This window comes from Orcinus orca, chromosome 1 (genome assembly GCF_937001465.1).
Source record: "Orcinus orca chromosome 1, mOrcOrc1.1, whole genome shotgun sequence".
NCBI classification, from domain to species: domain Eukaryota; kingdom Metazoa; phylum Chordata; class Mammalia; order Artiodactyla; family Delphinidae; genus Orcinus; species Orcinus orca.
This window is the reverse complement of record NC_064559.1, coordinates 179,600,648-179,618,069: the sequence shown is the minus strand read 5'-3', so window position 1 is coordinate 179,618,069 and position 17,422 is coordinate 179,600,648. Positions and strand designations below refer to the sequence as shown.

General features: G+C 47.1%; 1 protein-coding gene across 15 annotated transcripts in view; it reads right to left on the bottom strand.

Annotated features, from left to right (window-relative positions):
- Nucleotides 1-17,422, bottom strand: part of SCMH1 (Scm polycomb group protein homolog 1) — a 200,415-nt gene that overhangs the window by 814 nt on the left and 182,179 nt on the right. For 12 of the 15 annotated variants that reach the window (XM_033421981.2, XM_033421993.2, XM_049706777.1 and 9 more), the window contains 2 exons: nucleotides 9,140-9,334; nucleotides 721-851 (listed from right to left, as the gene is read on the bottom strand). In XM_033421981.2, the coding sequence (XP_033277872.1) occupies nucleotides 721-851; nucleotides 9,140-9,334 (326 nt within the window). Of the gene's footprint in view, nucleotides 1-720; nucleotides 871-9,139; nucleotides 9,335-17,422 lie in introns of all 15 variants that reach the window. The other 3 variants (XM_033421989.2, XM_033421994.2, XM_033421987.2) reach the window with 2 other exon arrangements.

Below are 17,422 nucleotides of genomic sequence, written 5' to 3'. Positions count from 1 at the left end.
CACTCATCACGGACTATTTCTGTATCGCCCCTCAAGGGCTATCGGGTGAGTCACCTTCCTTCCTGAGCAGCAGGGACCCCTCCGTGTGAGCCAGGCACAGAGCAGGCACTCGCTGAGCAGCTGTGAGACCTTCAGGCCTGACCTAAGAGCACCCTCCAAACCCACCTGGCCTGAAGGAGTGAGTGACCAGTGAGAGTGCCCCAAGCACAGGACAGCACCAGGCGGTAGGGGCTACAGGGAAGTGGGTTTGAGCCCCAGATGAGGAGTATGGTCACTGCAGGGGGGTCAGCAGCAGCCCCTGGCCACAGGGCCAAATGGCCACTTGAAGAGATGGAGGAGGCTCAGAGTGGAGAAAGTAGAGGATGGGGTTCTGATGAGGTAGGAGAGTTGGGGGCCACCTGGCAAGAGACTCTTTAACTTGGCCTTAGGCCACAGCAGGTAGCTAGGAGAGCAAGTGCTCCTAGGAGAGGACAGTCCTGTCCCTGGGACCCAGGAGGAGTGTGGCTGAATCAGATCCTACACTAAAGGAGTGAGCTGAGTTCAGTGCCCAGGGAGGGCTGTTTGGGACCCAAGATTCTGTCTCTAAGTTTGTATGGTGTCGCCTGTGCTCAGTTTCAAGGAACCTAGAACAAGTATATAGCTCGTGCCCCTTTAAGAGTCTATAAGGTGTAGAAGCAGGACTCCCAGTGGACACAGGAGAGGTCAGGCGGGGGCACCTACGTGTTTGCGAAAGAGGTCAGCATGGGGTCCAAGCTGAGGATCAGCTTCCCGGACAAACTGCATCACGTCCTCGACTGTCCACGAGGAGGGGTCCCGGCCACTCTGTCGAGAGGCATCCCGGCGATCCGACCCTGCAGGACAGGAGGACACCTGCATAACGGGCGGGGCCTGGTCTGTAACTCCCCAGCGCTCTCCTTGGCCTGTCCCAATGGCCCTGTGTGACCACTGAGGCTCAGCAGTGCCAGAGCAGAGGAACCAGAGGCAACCGGGGGAGGGAAGGGTTTTCAACAAAGGGACCAAAGGCCTGAGACCCTCTTCACTCAAGTCTTAAGGGTAGGTCTGATTCTGGAAATGGTTTTTAAACTGAGGTTGTGATTCTGCCTGGACCTGAATCAGGGGTAGCAGTGAAGTAAGGGGATGACCTGGATTGGGGGCGGGCGTGGAGGAGCTGGCAGGTGAGGCTGCTTTTGCTTTGGCTCTGGGGACCATTTCTAGAGAGACCTCGAGAGCTGGGTGAGATTATAGCCAAGTCCTTGGGGCCCAGGAAGGGAAAAAAAGTGATGGATAGTAATACCCAGTGCCTCCTCCAAGGCTGTAGCAAAGTCAGCCAAACACTTGGAGGCAGAACAGTTTTGCCTTGGCTGCCAGGAATCTCAATGTTAATTTACTGGTCTGCTTAGAGCTTTTATCTCAATCTTGGCTCAAAAACAGCCCCTCCCATTTCCCCTGTGGGATCTGAGCTCTCTGTATGATCATCACCTGCACAGATCTCTGGCATGCTTCATCCCCTCTGCCTGGAATGTGCCCCCTTCTCTCCCTTCAATTTCTCTTTTTTTTCTGGCAAACTCTGACTTAGCTAAGCAAGGGTCGCCTTCAAGGATCAGCTCCTTTATGAAACTTTTCCTGTCTAATCCTGAAATAATTGGTCTCACAAAGCATTTCATGGATCTCTTGGTTACAGCTCAATCTCTAGACACTTTCCCCCATCACATCACTCTAATAATCTTTTCTCCGTAAGGCAGTCAAAACAACCTTTAAAAAGTAATTGGATTGGGCTTCCCTGGTGGCGCAGTGGTTGAGAGTCTGCCTGCCGATGCAGGGGACACGGGTTCGTGCCCCGGTCCAGGAGGATCCCACATGCCGCGGAGCGACTGGGCCCATGAGCCATGGCCGCTGAGCCTGCGCGTCTGGAGCCTGTGCTCTGCAACGGGAGAGGCCACAACAGTGACAGGCCCGTGTACCGCAAAAAAAAAAAAAAAAAAAAAAGTAATTGGATCATGTCAATAAATGCAATGGCCTCGAAATGCGTACCTGAAATAAAGTCGAACCCCTTACCACGGTCTAGAAGGTATCCCATCATCTGGCCCTTTCTATCTCCTCTCCCCCTTCCCCCCATCCTTTACTCACCAAGCTCCAGACACTCTGGCTTTCTTTCTGCCTCCTGAATAAGCCATGCTTTTATTCTTTGACCCAGACACACAATTTCCTCTGTCTAAAATTGTCTTTTCCCCACATCTTTGCACACCTGATTCCTTCTCAACATTTGGGTTTCATCTCAAATATTGATTCCTCTGAGAGGCCTTCCCTGAGATCCTAATAAAAGTACTCAGTCCCCACATAATCACTCTCAATCCAGTTACTCTAGTTTCCTCCACCCCCAGCACATATCACAACCTACAGTAATTCCATGCATTTATGTTTATCTGTCTTCTCCTATTCCCTGCTATGTCCTTGTGATACTCTCATTAATAAGAAGAAACGTATGTATTTGTCTTCATCCCCTTTTCTGGCACAGAACTCCTAAAACTCTAGGAATTTCCTAAGTGGTCCGAGAAATAAAGGTGTCTTTTGCTAATCATAGCAAGTCCCTTTTATCCACACCTGGGTATGTTAATGAGGTGACTTTTATTTATTTATTTATTTATTTATTTTTTTAATTTTTTTTTTTTGCGTTACGCGGGCCTCTCACTGTTGTGGCTTCTCCCGTTGCGGAGCACAGGCTCCGGACGCACAGGCTCAGCGGCCATGGCTCATGGGCCCAGCCGCTCCGCGGCATGTGGGATCTTCCCAGACCGGGGCACGAACCCGTGTCCCCTGCATCGGCAGGCGGACTCTCAACCATTGCGCCACCAGGGAAGCCCAATGAGGTGACTTTTAGAAAGCCCCTAAGGATGGGGGCCGGTTGCCAGAGGGACCAACCAGGTGACTAGAGGGTGGGAACTTTCCCCCTAACCTCTGGGGAAGGGAGAGGGGCTAGTGATTGAGTTCAATCACCAACGGCCAACGAAATAAGCAACCTTGCCTATATAATGAAGTCGCCATAAAAGCCCATAAAAGCCCAAAGGACAGGGCTTCAGAGAGCTTCTGGGCTGGTGAACGTGTGGAGGTACTGGGAAGGCAGTGTACCCAGGAAGGGCACGGAAGCGCCACACCCCTTCCCCCACACCTTCCTCTGCACATCTCTTCCATTGGGCTGTTCCTGGATTGCATCCTTTTAATAAAAAACTGGTAATCTAGCAAGTAAACAGTTTTCCTGAGCTCTGTGAGATGCTCTGGCAGGTTAATCAAACCCATGGAAGGGATCACAGGAACCTCTAATTTACAGCCAGTCAGTCAGAAGCACAGGTAACAATGTGGACTTTGAACTGGCAGCTGAAGTATGTGTGTGGGGGGGGTCAGTATTGTGGGACGGAGCCCTTATCCTGTGGGATCTGACGCTTCCTCCAGGGAGCTCGTGTCAGAACTGAGTAAAACTGCAGGAGGCCCAGCTGGCATCGCAGAATTGCTTGGTGTGTGGAAACCCAAACGTCTGCAGGGGAAGTGAAGCAGTGCTGAACAGAGTACTGAACGTAGGGAGACAGGCAGGAGGAGAGTGTTTTCCTTTCACAGCACATAAAAGAGTGCCTGCTCTGCCACAGCAGATGTTCAAACACGTTTGCTAAATGAATGAATGATCCTACGTCATAGTTCCATGTATATTTTTCTGTCTCCCCGCTAGCCTAGGTCTGTCTTGAGGCAGGGACCCTGCCTTGCTCGTGTCAGTATCCTCACCACCCAGAAGATGCCCAGGCAACAGCCAACTGTCAGAGGTGAAACACCAGTGAAAGCAGAAAGGCCCTACTCTTCAACCATGCCTTGCAAAGGCTAAAGATCTTCTCTCATATTCCTTCATTCCGGGTCCCAGGTCTAAAAGTCGAAGCACACTTGGCTTGGCACCCCTCCTGCTCCCTGGGGAAGAGACTGGAACATATTACCTCTCAAGCTTGTAGCTGGGCACTGACCAGACCGGAGAGAAGTGTGCTGGAGCAAGCAGGGTGATTAGCACCATAGAAATTCCAAAGGCTTTTTAGAGGGGTGGTAGACAGGGAGCTGGAGAGGGCTGTGTGAGCCAGCCACTTCTCCCTGCCCTGAAAGTCCACTGCGATGCTGAGACAGAAACCAACTGCACAGATGATGGAGAGCAGGGAGCAGATACTACACATGAATATGTCCATCTTAGCTTCTTGGACCATCTTAGCTAATTCCTCTACCCAGGGGAGCTAGGAATCACACACACACACACACACACACACACACACACACACAATTATACACATACTTATATAATGATATTATAAATACACACACATATTTACTCATATATAATACTATTATATATTTACATGTTTGTCTGTTAGCCTACTCCATTAGAACATACACTCCATGAGGGCAGGAGGCAGGAAGTTGCTAATTGATACAGTGGTCAGGAGAGCATCTCTGAGATGACATTTGAGCAGAGACCTTGAGCAGAAGACTGATTGGCATGTTGAAGGGTTAGCATGGAGGCCAGTGTGCTGGAGCAGAGTGAGTGAAGAGAACATGGCAGGAAATAACATCTGAGAGTATGTATGTATGTGGTGGGGCGGGACGAGTGGCAGGGCACATCACAGAGGACCTTGTAAGCCACTGACAAACCACTGGCTTTTCTGAGGGTTGGTTTTGAGCAGAGGAGTGACACGAACCAACTTATACTCTGAGCCTGTGTTGATAACAGTTGTTAGGGGGGCAAGGACAGAAGCAAGGGAGATCAGTTGAAAAGGAGGCTACTATAATAGTCCAGGCAAGAGACGACTGGGGTGCACTGAATGTGGTGGAGAGTGGCCTGATACATCCAGAACTCCCAGCATCGTCAGCTCATTTGACCCTTAAAACAGCTTTTTTTTTTTTTTTTTTTGTGGTACGCGGGCCTCTCACTGCTGTGGCCTCTCCCGTTGCGGAGCACAGGCTCCGGACACGCAGGCTCAGCGGCCATGGCTCACGGGCCTAGCCGCTCCACGGCATGTGGGATCTTCCCAGACCCGGGCACGAACCCGTGTCCCCTGCATCGGCAGGCGGACTCTCAACCACTGCGCCACCAGGGAAGCCCTAAAACAGCTTTTGAAGGAAGTATCATCATCTTTAGTTTAGAGATGAGGCAACTGAGGCCCAGAGAAGTGAAGTGACTTGCCCAGGACCACACAGCTAGGAAGGAGAGAAGTTAGTGCCCTGTCTCTGTCTTTTCCTATGCCCGTTCCTGCAGACAGACTATACCAGGGGTCTCTCTCTCCACCCAATGGGTACAGCTGGTGGTCACTCTTCATGCAAGGCAGAGTGTCTCAGTCTGAGGATGACTAAGGAAGGTGGGGCGCATCCACAAGAGGCCAGACTGACAAACTGAGGCCCGACCATATGGATCAATGAAATAAGGGAGGGCATAGACTTGTCATCTAAATTCTTCGAGAGAAACAATTCTAGGGCCAACCAAAGAGAATTCTCTCATAGCTTTATGAGGATCTTCGGGGTCAAGAGAGATTCAGACTGTGACTTGGCCAACAGACTCCCAGTGTATCCCAAGGGAAGAGTGGAGATGCCTGGGAGACAACAGTGGCATCTGAGGCCAGTGCCGTGCGAGGCAGCCTATCAGTATGATGTCACGTACCTGTGGAATCTAAAATATGGCACAGATGAGCCCGTCTACAAAACAGAAACAGACTCACACACATAGAGATCACACTTGTGGTTGCAAGGGGAGGGGGCGGGGGAGGGAAGGACTGGGAGTTTGGGACTAGCAGACGCCAACTATTATATATGTCAGTAGGGTTGGATAAACAACAAGGTCCTGCTGTAGAGCACAGGGAACTCTATTCAATATCCTGGGATAAACCATAACGGGAAAGATTATATTAAAAAAGAATGCCCATATGTGTATAACTGAGTCACTCTGCTGTGCAGCAGAGACTGGCACTACATTGTAAATCAACTGTACTTCAATAAAAAAAATAATAAAGTTAAAAAAAAAAGGAAGCACTCCTAACAGAAACAGGGCTTTGGGGAAGAGAACACTAATAGTAACCCCCTCATACCTCGGGAATGATTTAGTTTCCAAAATGACCCCATATCCCTGCTTCCATTTGATCCATTTAACACGCCTGAGAAAAGAGCAGGTCAGTATCACCACCTCCACTTTGTGTATGAGGAGCACGAAGACCTGAGAGCTGAGGTGACTTAAGTCTCAAGGCAGGGCACCAACCCTCCGCCCTGCCTCTACTTCAGAGCTCCTTACGCTGCTCCATGCGGGGCCTTGCTGGGGTTAGGGTCGAGAGGGGCATCCCAGGCTTCTCTCCCTGTCTCGGCCTTCCTGAGAACCCCCTCTGCCACTGCAGGCCTTGCTTACTGGAGTCGTCTTATTCTTTCACACCTCATCCATCCCTGGACTGGGGGAGGCCACAGTGGGTGTGGAAATGGCATTCTCCTGTCTCCCCACTGCTGCTTTTAGACCATCTTCCGACGGAAGCTCGTGTTCTTCACAGGCCAGACATGTACCGACCGTCTGCCCTTCCGGATCACTTTCATCTGTAGATCTCTGGGTTTCTGCTCTTTGTTAAATGAAGACTTTTGGGTACTTAACTCACTACCTTCTGTTCCACCCCAATTCCTGCCATAATCCTCAGAGGCAATCCATTCAACTGCTGCCTTGCTTCCAGAGACTTTCATCTCTACTATACTTTAAATGCTTACTGCCAAGGTTACTGTCTGGTTCTTGCATCTCTTGGAACAAATCCACTTAGGAATTTTAAACATCCCCCTCTGTGACCCCAACATCCCACCTTTTCAGCTCTCTTGGGACCTATGTCCCCATAACCATTATGTCACAAAGACCCTTTTAGCACATCAAACTTATAGTCTCCCCATCCTTCAGCCTTCTCTCAGCCTTGCTTCTTCCCCACCCTGCCCAGATCCAGTGTTGATGATCTAAACTCCTCTTCTTCCAGCTCCACTGAGTACCTGCTCCCCCGCTCCCCGCCCCCTCCTGCTCTGCTAGCTCAACATTAAAACTTACCTCTCAAACTGTCTTTTTTCACCCCACATCTAGGTTTCTAAGAACCACACCAGAAAACCATAGCTCTTGTAAACTGGCAAACTAGCCTCCAAGCTCCAAGCATCGCTGGACCTTCATGTTTCCTGCAAACCATCCCCTCCTCCTTGACCCACTTCCTCCTGTCTTCTTTATGGCTGGTCCAATCTCCTGGCACTCTGGAGCCCTTCCCTACTCAGCCCTCTCTCCATTCCCTCATGGCCACAGCCAATTTTCCCTCCAGTCTCAGGGAGCAAGGTGTGCCTCCTTCTATCTTAAGACTGGTCCCTAATCCTTTCTACCACCCACAAGGCTTTACTTTCTCCTCTTTCCTATATTCTGAATTTCTTCTTCTTGGAAGGCTCAAGTTGTCTGCCGATACACATGCCCAGCGTGCACCCACTCTAGAAGACCTTCTTTTGAAGGTCACCTCCTTTTTTCTCATCAAACTCTCCTTGATATCCCCACCCACGGCAATCTGCCCTCGCCACCCTCCAGCACCACTGAAGCTGCTCTTACTAAGATCACCAGTTACTCACTAATCACCATATCCAGAAGATATTTCTCAGTCCTATTTTACCGAACCTTTTTGGGTTGTACTCGTCTTCAAACACTCTCTGTACTCCCGGCCACCACAGTATCAAATTCTTATGTTTTTCCTCACATTTGACTACTCCTTTGTCCCCTTGGTGGGATCCTCTTCCTGCTCCCTCCTCCTGAACTTTGTTGGTCCCCAGAACTCCTTCTTTGGTCAACTGTTCTTTTCATTCTAGACATACTCCTGGGAGTTGGGGGTCATTCACCCTACAACTTCAACTTCCATCTATTTGCTGATGACTCCAAAATATTTAACTTCAGCTCAGTCTTCTTCCCTGAGGATCAGACCTGCACAGCCACTGCCTGCTGGGTATCACCTAGATGACCCATGGGCTCCCTCCCCTTCTTTCTCTTCTATGGTTGGTTCCCTCTCTCAGTGTAATGGCACCACCATCTATCCAGTCACCGCTTCTAGAAACCTGGGAGACATTCCCACTCCTTCCTCACAACCCTTGAATCTGACTCAATTTACCTCATGAAGAGTTTTCAAATCTATTCTCTCTTCTACAAACCTTCTACCACTGCCCTAATCTAGGCCTTTATCATTTCTGGTCTGGCCAGAAACCTAAGTAACCTCCTAAGCGGTCTCTCTACTCTTGTCCTGCCTCAGCTCCATCCACAACACAGTAGTCAATGATCTACTGGAAACACAAACCTGTTTAGGTCTTGCCTCTAAGTAAAAGTCTCCAGAGCTTCGCATTACCTACAAGATCAACTCCAAACTCTTTAACGTGGCATTTAAGGTCTTCTATGATACAACCCCTGACGCTTGCAGGCTTTTTCCCTTTGAAGTCCCAGAATTACATTTTGTTTTTCAGCAATACCAAACTGCGTGTAGTTCCTGGTACAATCTGTGTTAGTTCTTATCCCTTTGCCCTTGTCCATACTGTACTCTCTTCCCTGGAAAGCTCTCCCCCGCCTACCACTCCTAATACATTAATATAGTCGACATTTAAAATGTCAGACACTTTCTCAAGGAAGCTTCCCCTGGATACCAAGCTTGGGTTAGGTGTTCCTTCTTGCAGCTTTCATGCAACTCAAAGTGTATCTCTTTAGCCACACTCAAGATGTTGTTTTCAAGTTACCTATTTAAGTGTTTGTCTCTCCCACAAGACTTTGAGCTCTTTAAGGACAAGAAGTGATTGATTTTTGCATCCCCATGACAAACACAGACGGTGTTCAAATAAATGGCTCATGAATGAATGAAGGACTCCTTCCCTGTCCCTTTGGCTCTAGGTCGCTGGCTCTTAGTTTCTGTTATTCTCAAGCTAATCCCAGAGCTTCAATTGCTCCCCAGGGGCCTAGTCAGGCACAATGGTAGCCCAGATGGCAGTCCAACCTCCAGGCAGCAGGCAACAGAGTTAAGTCCTTTCTGGCCTCCCAGGGTTCAGGAAGGGAAGAAGGAAAGAATGAGAGAGGGCAGGATAGCCAGAACTCTGAAAAGCTTACCCCTGGAGCAGAACCTGCGCACAGCCGAGGCAGTGCTCAGTGGGAGGCCACAGGATGGAAGCAAAGGCCGGTACCCAGGGTTTCGAAGATTTTGGGAGGTGCTGACAAGGTTGGTGGGATTCAAGGTGGAGTCCATTGAGTCTGAGTGTGGCTCCAAGGACCGGGCCAGACTATTTCCCAGGGCAAAGGTCTCACCTGGAAAACAGTAAAACCAGAGTTACAGCAGGGACTAGCCTGAAAGGACTGCCAGGGCGCTGGCTCCCAGGAATCTGTTTGGGTGGAGTAAGAGACAGCAAAGCAGAGAGCCCCGGGCTGGGTCACAGGGTGCCTGTGTACCAGTTATGGCTCTGGCTCTCACTAGGTGGCCTTAGTCAAGCCCAATGCCACTCTCTGGACATGGATCTCCTCAGAGACTTCCTTTTAGACTAGATGGTCTCTGAGTTTTCTTCTGGTTTGGATGTCTTAGGCTTTTTCTGACAAGGAGAACCTTAAAAAAAAAAAGAAAGCTATTCTGGGAAGAGTCTGCCCTAACACAAGATGCTAGAGCAGGGAATAGGGGTGCTGAAGAGATTCTGGGAAGAGTCTGCCCTAACACAAGACGCTAGAGCAGGGAATAGGGGTGCTGAAGAGATTCTGGGAAGAGTCTGCCCTAACACAAGATGCTAGAGCAGGGAATAGGGGTGCTGAAGAGATTCTGGGAAGAGTCTGCCCTAACACAAGATGCTAGAGCAGGTGCTAATAGAGGTGCTGAAGAGACACATTTGCTTAGAGGAGGCCACTTCAGAAGCTGAGCCTCTTAGCCAGCAGGACACCTCAGATATGCTTCTGGATGCCTGGCTAAAGGCCTGTCTGCAAAGGATCTGCTCCTATGCTTCCTCCCTCCTTTCATATTTGCCTTGTTTTATGGAAACATTCCAAGGAAGCTGGGGTTGTACAGTAGTGAGAGCATGGGCATGGAGCACAGAATCTGGGTTAGAATTTGACTCTGCCGCTCAGCAGACAAGGTGCTTCCCTCAGGACCTCAGTCTCCTAACCTATAGCATGGGAGGCCCCTTTCTCCCAAGGGGTTTGTGAACATCAAAAGAGAATGGCTAGGAAAGCCTTCGTAAAGGGAACCTCATCCTGACTTTTCTACACCCAGGCGACGGCCCAACCCCACGCAGCAGCCCCTAATCCTTGCACTATAGAACCTGAGGCAGACTCCCTCTCATGGTTGGGTTCTACCCATACCAAGTCAGATCCTCTGGCCACTGCCTTCTCTGCTTATGGGGGATGTCTTGGGTCCTGGACCATATCACACTGTCCTTTGTGGTTTTTCTTAGAGATTAGGGGTTTAGGTAATGCTTGGGATTCATACAGGGCCTCTGATGAACGCTAAATTCAAGGAAACTGTCTGGTATACAGTAAGACCTCTTTGGCAAGATGGTTTAGGATTTTAGGACTACTTTCTAATTCTCGCCTAAAATTGCTTGGTAAACCATGGGATTACAGTCAAATCTAGCATGAAACAGCTATTCATCCATATCTCAGGAAATTTAACTGATGAAGCCCTTTCCTAGAAACGGTTCTGAAAGAGAGAAGTCTCTGAGGCGCTCTAGGATACCTAAACCATATCCCACCCCATTTCTGCAGGTGAGGTTTCAGATTCCTATTTTCCAGGAGAGATGATTATAGCAATGTCCCACTTTGAGACAAGGACAGGAATCCAATCCAGGAAACAGGATGCCTGGGTTCTACTTCTGGGCTCCTGCCTCTCACTAGGTATGTGATTCAAGGCAAGATATTTGTCTTTTCTGAGTACTAGTTTCCTCATCTGTAAAATGGGGAAAACTCACCCTTTGTCATGCTGAGAACATCAAATGAGAAAACAGAATGGGATGGACTTTACAAAGGTGGGGAGTTGTATTTTATTCTTCATTCAGAGTTAGAGTGTAAACCGAAGTTCTCTGCAATAGCTCAAGAAAAAAATGAACTCTAGTTTCTGTATTTATCAGCACCTCACCTTTCTAGTACTCATTTTACTCAGCAAAGACCTACTTCACATGAGCTACCAGATGTGAAGAATAATCATGATGACAATGCCAGGGGTTCACCAGATGCTGATGCAAAATCAGTAAGTGTCTCTTCTCTTGGCAATGCTAAGAATGGTAAAAGAAATCTGGATTCTGGTTGAGAGGTCTGAAAAGCTGGGCTGGTGGCACCTGGACTAGGCAAGGTCATTAAATCTTATCCTAATGAGATGAAGAGGAAAAATGAAGCATCACGCCCAAGGCTCTGAGAGGTCCTAGTCAGCTTCAGGCTGATCAAATGAGGCCCTGGCTGCCTTCAGCAGGATGATGCCAGGGCAGAAGACTGCAGTGCTTTCCAGCTGTGCTCCACAGAGCCCTGCAGAATTCCCAGCTCCTCGCTAGAGCCTCGGCCTCATCCCAGCTTCTATCAAAACAGCTCTGGTTCTAGCTTTTATATACCAGAGTTTCATATAATCTTACCTTTGCAAAAAAGGAGTTCTACTGCTAAAACAAAACAAACTTTGAAACCACTGGCCCAGGGATCAGAAGTTGGGGCTGGAACACTTGAGTTCTATTACTGGCATGACGATTAGTCAATGATCACCACCTTTTTTCTGGGATTCAGCTTGTGCATCTATAAAATGGAGATGAAATCCCTTAACCTCACAGGATCAACTTGAATTAAATTCACCAGTGAATGCTGGAGACATGAGAACAATCAGCATGAGAGGGAGCTCGTTCATTCATTCAACAATCATTTGTTGAGCACCCTTTGTGTGCCAGCCACTGTGCTAGGCATGGGGTATGCAGAGGTAAACACAGACAAGGACCTTGCCCTTACACAGCTATTTTCAGTGAGAAGCAGATCTTCTGAGTATCACATTGCAAGGCTGACCTTAAAAACTAGAGTTCCCAGTGGAGGATGACCAGAACGGTGGTGAGAGGCCTAGAATTCATGGCAAAGGAGAAAGAGGATGGGCATATACAGGCTGGAGAAAAGTCAGAGGAGACAAAGACACCAAGGGCAGTCATGGGTAGAGAAGAGGGCTGGAGGTAGATTTGTTTTTTGGAAGGCAGAGAGTAGAGCAGGGGTAGGAGTTATAAGAAGGTAGATTTCAGCTCAAAAAGCAAGGCATTTGGTAATCAAAAGTATCGAACAATAAAACTGATTGCCAAAGGTGACTGTGAGCAACATATCATTAGGGGTATTTAAGCAGAAGTCAGATGAACACAACTGTCTGCTGGGCTAGATACTAGATCATCTCTAGAGCCATTTCTGCTTCTGAGATTCAAGGACTCTACACTCAGAAGCATGCTTTCCCCTTCATGGGGGTAAACTGAATGATCAAAAAACAACTACAGTTGTGGATCTAAGAAACTTCTTACACCAACATAGAACTCAGAGGCTAGCACAGTTCTTACGCATGCTTAAGACAGACTTAAGTCTGTCCCATGTTAAAAAAATATCCTTCTCTGAACCACGTGTCCCACATCCTCTACTAAGTATCCTTTCATTCAACAAATACTATTAAATACTTACTATGTGACAGGGTGATGGATACTGAGAATGGTGAAAAAGATAGATTTCACCCTTCCCCTCATGGAATATTTAATTTAGTGGGGAGGATGACAAAATACAAGCTCATAAAAAACAGAAACTGTTGTAAATATTCCTAAGAAAGGAATAGGGAATTAAGGCAGAAAATAACAGGGGGACCTTTTTAGATGAGGAGACCCTGAGAGGCCTCCCTGACAACTTGACAAGTTGTGCTCTGAAGAAGAGTCCAAGTGGAGGTGTGCCAGATAGTGTGCTTGGTTTTAGGGTTCAATGGAGGCCCTAAATGAATCCCAAAGCATTAGCTAAACAGTTGATTTCTAAGAAAAACTACAAAGGATAAGAATGTGGGTCCAGGACTCAGGATACTCCCCACATGCAGAGAATTTTATGCGTCTGGGTAGATCACGGGAAAGGATCTGCTTATTACTTTAAAGTAGATGGTGATATGTTAAAACAAATGTATAATACAAACTAAAGCAGCCACTAAAATAACAAAACAAAGAATTATAGCTGACAAGCCAACAAAAGAAATAGAATAGAATCATTAAAAAACTGGATTAATCCACGGGAAGGCAGAAAAAAGGAAAAAGGGAACATAAAGCAGATGGAACAAATCTCTCCACCCACAGCTCTTCCCTTTGTTCTTTGAGTTGCTGAAAGTATAGATCTGGGCTAGCTGGTACTTTCTTTTAGATAATTACACTAATGGTTCTTTTGGTATGAAAGGCAAGGTCTGGGCATTGTGTAGAAGGGGAAAGTTGAGACAAAAGCAAACAAAATTATTTTGCACCATAAATTAATTTGGAGTTGCCTGCTGATAGCTTGGAAGGGAGGAGGTATGGGATGGAGGGAACAGAGAAATCAGAGGGCAAAGGGAATTCCTCCAAATCTAGAATGGGTCGCAGAAAATGGCAATAGGCGGAGGCCTAAGGTGAAAGAGGCCAGTAAGATATTTGCTGTAGCATCTGATAAACACTAAAACAGAAATGTTAAATTGCTTCCTTTCCTTTGTGGTGAGTATCCTTCTTTCTACCCACGACTTCAGTACAAGTCTAGCACACCTAACAGACTTGTGTTGGTTTTTCCTTAGGGAAATGAAGGATGAGGAGCTGGATCAAACTGCTGGGGCAAAAAGCACTGCAGGAGAGACCATCAACTACAGGAACTGACAGGGGAAAAAGGGATTAAGAACCGACTCAGAAGCAGGAATTCTGAGCTAGAAGTATGCACTACTACGAGGAAAATGTAACCTCATCCTGGGTTATGTGGGATGGGTGGGGGGGGGGTGTCATTTAATTTTATTTAGATTTGGATATCAAAGGAAAGGACAATCCCCAAATCTAGGAGGCCTTGCAGAATTCAAAAACCTCCAACTGGTCCCGTGGCCTACCTCTTGCTCTACTCCAACTATTCTCCCACACAGTAAGTACCTTGAGTGAGCTTTTGAAAACACAAATCTGATTGTGTTATTTCCACAACACAGTCATGGCTTTAAATACTTCAATGGGTCCTCACTGCTCAATGACATAAAGTCTGTAACCTGGTCAATTAGACCTTTTCTGCCTGGGCCTTTGCTACCACTCCAGCCTCACTGCTCACATTCTTCTTTTCTACACTGTATTTCTGAAACAAGTCAGGCTTCCTCTTGCCCCTCACAGTCTTACACGCTCAGTCAACAAGAACATTCTTCATCATCCCCTCTTCCATCTCTTTGGGTCTGTGGCACCTTTACCTCATTATCCTACTCTTTCAGGTCCAAGTATATATATCATTTCTTCTGGAAGGTCTTCCCCGACACACCAGGTTTGAACTCTTGAACTCTGAACTTGTTCCATTAAAGCACTCATCACCATGAATTAATTTGTTTGCTTATTTGTTCATATTCTTTACCAGGCTGTAAACTCTGTGGGTGTAACGACCTTGACTCCTAGTTTACAATGGAACCCTCTATACCTAAATCAGAGCTGTCAATAAATACTGGGTTGACTGACTGACCAAATAATGGAATCACTACAGTTTCAATTAATTATAAACATTTGAGTGTTCTTAAAACTCTGACAGTTCTATGACGGAACCTTGTGTGGGAATGAAGGCGCATCCTAAGAAATTATGAGTTCTTATCTGGCTTTTATTCTGTGATTTTTGGGGTTTCGTCAGGAGAACCACTTTATAACCAGCTTAGAAGACCTGGATGGAACTGGAAAGACAGGCACGAGGAACTCACTGTCATGGGACAAATGAACTACTTCCTGCAGCAGAGAGGAACCAGCAGGCCCAGAGGTGAATGCTCGGTGGATTTCAACTACAGCTAACATTAATAGTCACTGGGATCAGCTAAATTAATACAATCTCCTGTTTAATACCGTTAGTTTTTAGAGGACCAGAAAGAGCTCCTTCTCACTTAATCTTTATAGGCCTTGTACTTGATACAGCCACGTGTGTAGTTCTTAAGAAGGGACTCTGAGCTGCCATTGCCTCCCTGAGGGATCCTTCCCTGACCTCTTCTTTCACCATACTCCCAGCTCGTCACTCCTGGCTGGGCCAGAGTACCTTTGGTTCCATGCTCTTACCACATACATGTTTACCTGTATCTCCTCTCTGAGCTGGGAACTCTTTTAGAGCAGGGATTGAGTCTGTTTTCTCTCTCTGTCTCCCCAGAGCCCAGTATAGGAGCTCGCACAGAGTAAGTATTTGATAAATGTTTGATGATCTGAACCAAAACAACTGGCCTGAATTCTTCAAAATGCCAATGTCATATCATGGAAGGTAGATAAAAAAGGCTGGAAAACTGCTCTAGATAAAAGAAAACTAAAGAGACAGTGGATTACCCTTCACTGGATCTTGGATTAGGAAAAAAAAAAAAGCTACAAAGGACATTACTGGGACAACTGGGGAAATCTGAATATGGACTATATATATCAGCTAGTAGATTTTATTAATGTTAAACTTCTTGAGAATGATAATAGTATTGTGTTCCTTGTTCTTAGGAGATACATACAAAAGTGTTTAAGGATCAAGTCTCTCATCTGCACTTAACTCTCAAATGGTTCAGTAAACAAAAAATACACAGAAACGCATACATGTATATACACTTAGAGAAACAGATAAAGTAAATACTGCAAAAAGCTAAGTGGCAAATCTAGGTGAAGAGTACATGGCTGCTCACTGTACTACTGTACAACTTTTCTATAAGTTTGAAATTTTTCAAAATAAAACACTGGAGGAAAAAACTAAGTCTCAGCTTAGGTAAGGAAGCCTAATGGGATGTACACTTGGTGACTATTTGCTATATTGGAAATGTGTAGTCAGTTACCGTATTCAGAAATGGGTAGGGTAGTGTGGAGACAAGGCTGTAGGGAAGAAAGAGGGGGCTGGTAAGCTCCTGGATAAGAGAGGTGGTATCTTCAGATGTGGAACGAGCAGAAGCGTGTAGCCAGGCAGAAGGGTGGGAGTAATAAACACCAGATCCAAAGGGCAAAGCGAAAGAAAGCCCTTATGCACATCAAGCTCTTTGGCAGAGGTCTAAGTAACTAATCGGAAAACTGTAGGAAATGAAAAATGATCAGAGGTGGAGCAAAGGGTCAGTAAGGCAGGGAGGAAGGGAGGGAGGCAGGCAGAAAAGATAAGCGAGGGAGCACAGAAGAGTTAGAAATCTAGGCAAAGGTCTAGTTTGTCTGGGCAGAGTTAAAACATCTCAGGGAAGCAAACAGAAACTAGGGTGAGAGCAGCCAAGCTGCTGAGCACCCACTATGAGAAACAGAGGTTAGAGATCATAGGAGAGCACAGAGAGCTGGCTGAATCTGTCTGAAAAAGAGGGAAGAGAAGGGGGGCAGCCAATGCGGAAGGTGATAACCCTGGTCTTTGTCTCTTCTTAGCTGGTGAGGCAAGAAGGAAGAGTGGCTAAAGCCTGCTTCCTCTTGTCTGGTAGTTGAATCAGAGAGATGCAAACTGGAACAGAATTCCCAGGAAAGGTCACACGCCCCAATCCCAAACTATCATCACGACTGCAGGCCCATGATGTACACCCCTACCAGCCTCTGCATGCTGCTACCAGTGCGTTTCTCTTGGTTGTTAGCGGTGTTATTGCATTTAAGAATTCTGGGGCTTCCCTGGTGGCGCAGTGGTTAAGAATCCACCTGCCAACTCAGGGGACACAGGTTCGAGCCCTGGTCTGGGAAGATCCCGCATGCCGCGGAGCAACTAAGCCCATGCGCCACAACTACTGAGCCTGCGCTGTAGAGCCCGCAAGCCCCAACTACTGAGCCCGCATGCCATAACTACTGAAGCCCACGTGCCTAGAGCCAGTGCTCCACAACAAGAGAAGCCACCGCAATGAGAAGCCCGCGCACTGCAACGAACAGTAGCTCCCGCTTACCACAACCAGAGAAAGCCTGTGCGCAGCAACGAAGACCCAACGCAGCCAAAAATAAAATAAATAAATAAATTACTTAAAAAAAAAAAAGAAAAAGAAATGCTTAAAAAAAAAAAGAATTCTGAGTTCCTATTTCTTTGAGAAATCTCTCTTTAGACTAGCAGCTACACTCATGGACATGCTACCCTCTCTCGTGTATCCATTCTTCCAGAATCTCAGGTAGGGCTAATTTTAATTATTGAAGTGCAGCTCAGAGTTCCTGAATGCCAGCAGCAGGGGATATGTAACAACCTGCCTTTGTGTGCACCAACTCCACCGTGCCCAGCCCAGACTCCCAGGGCAAT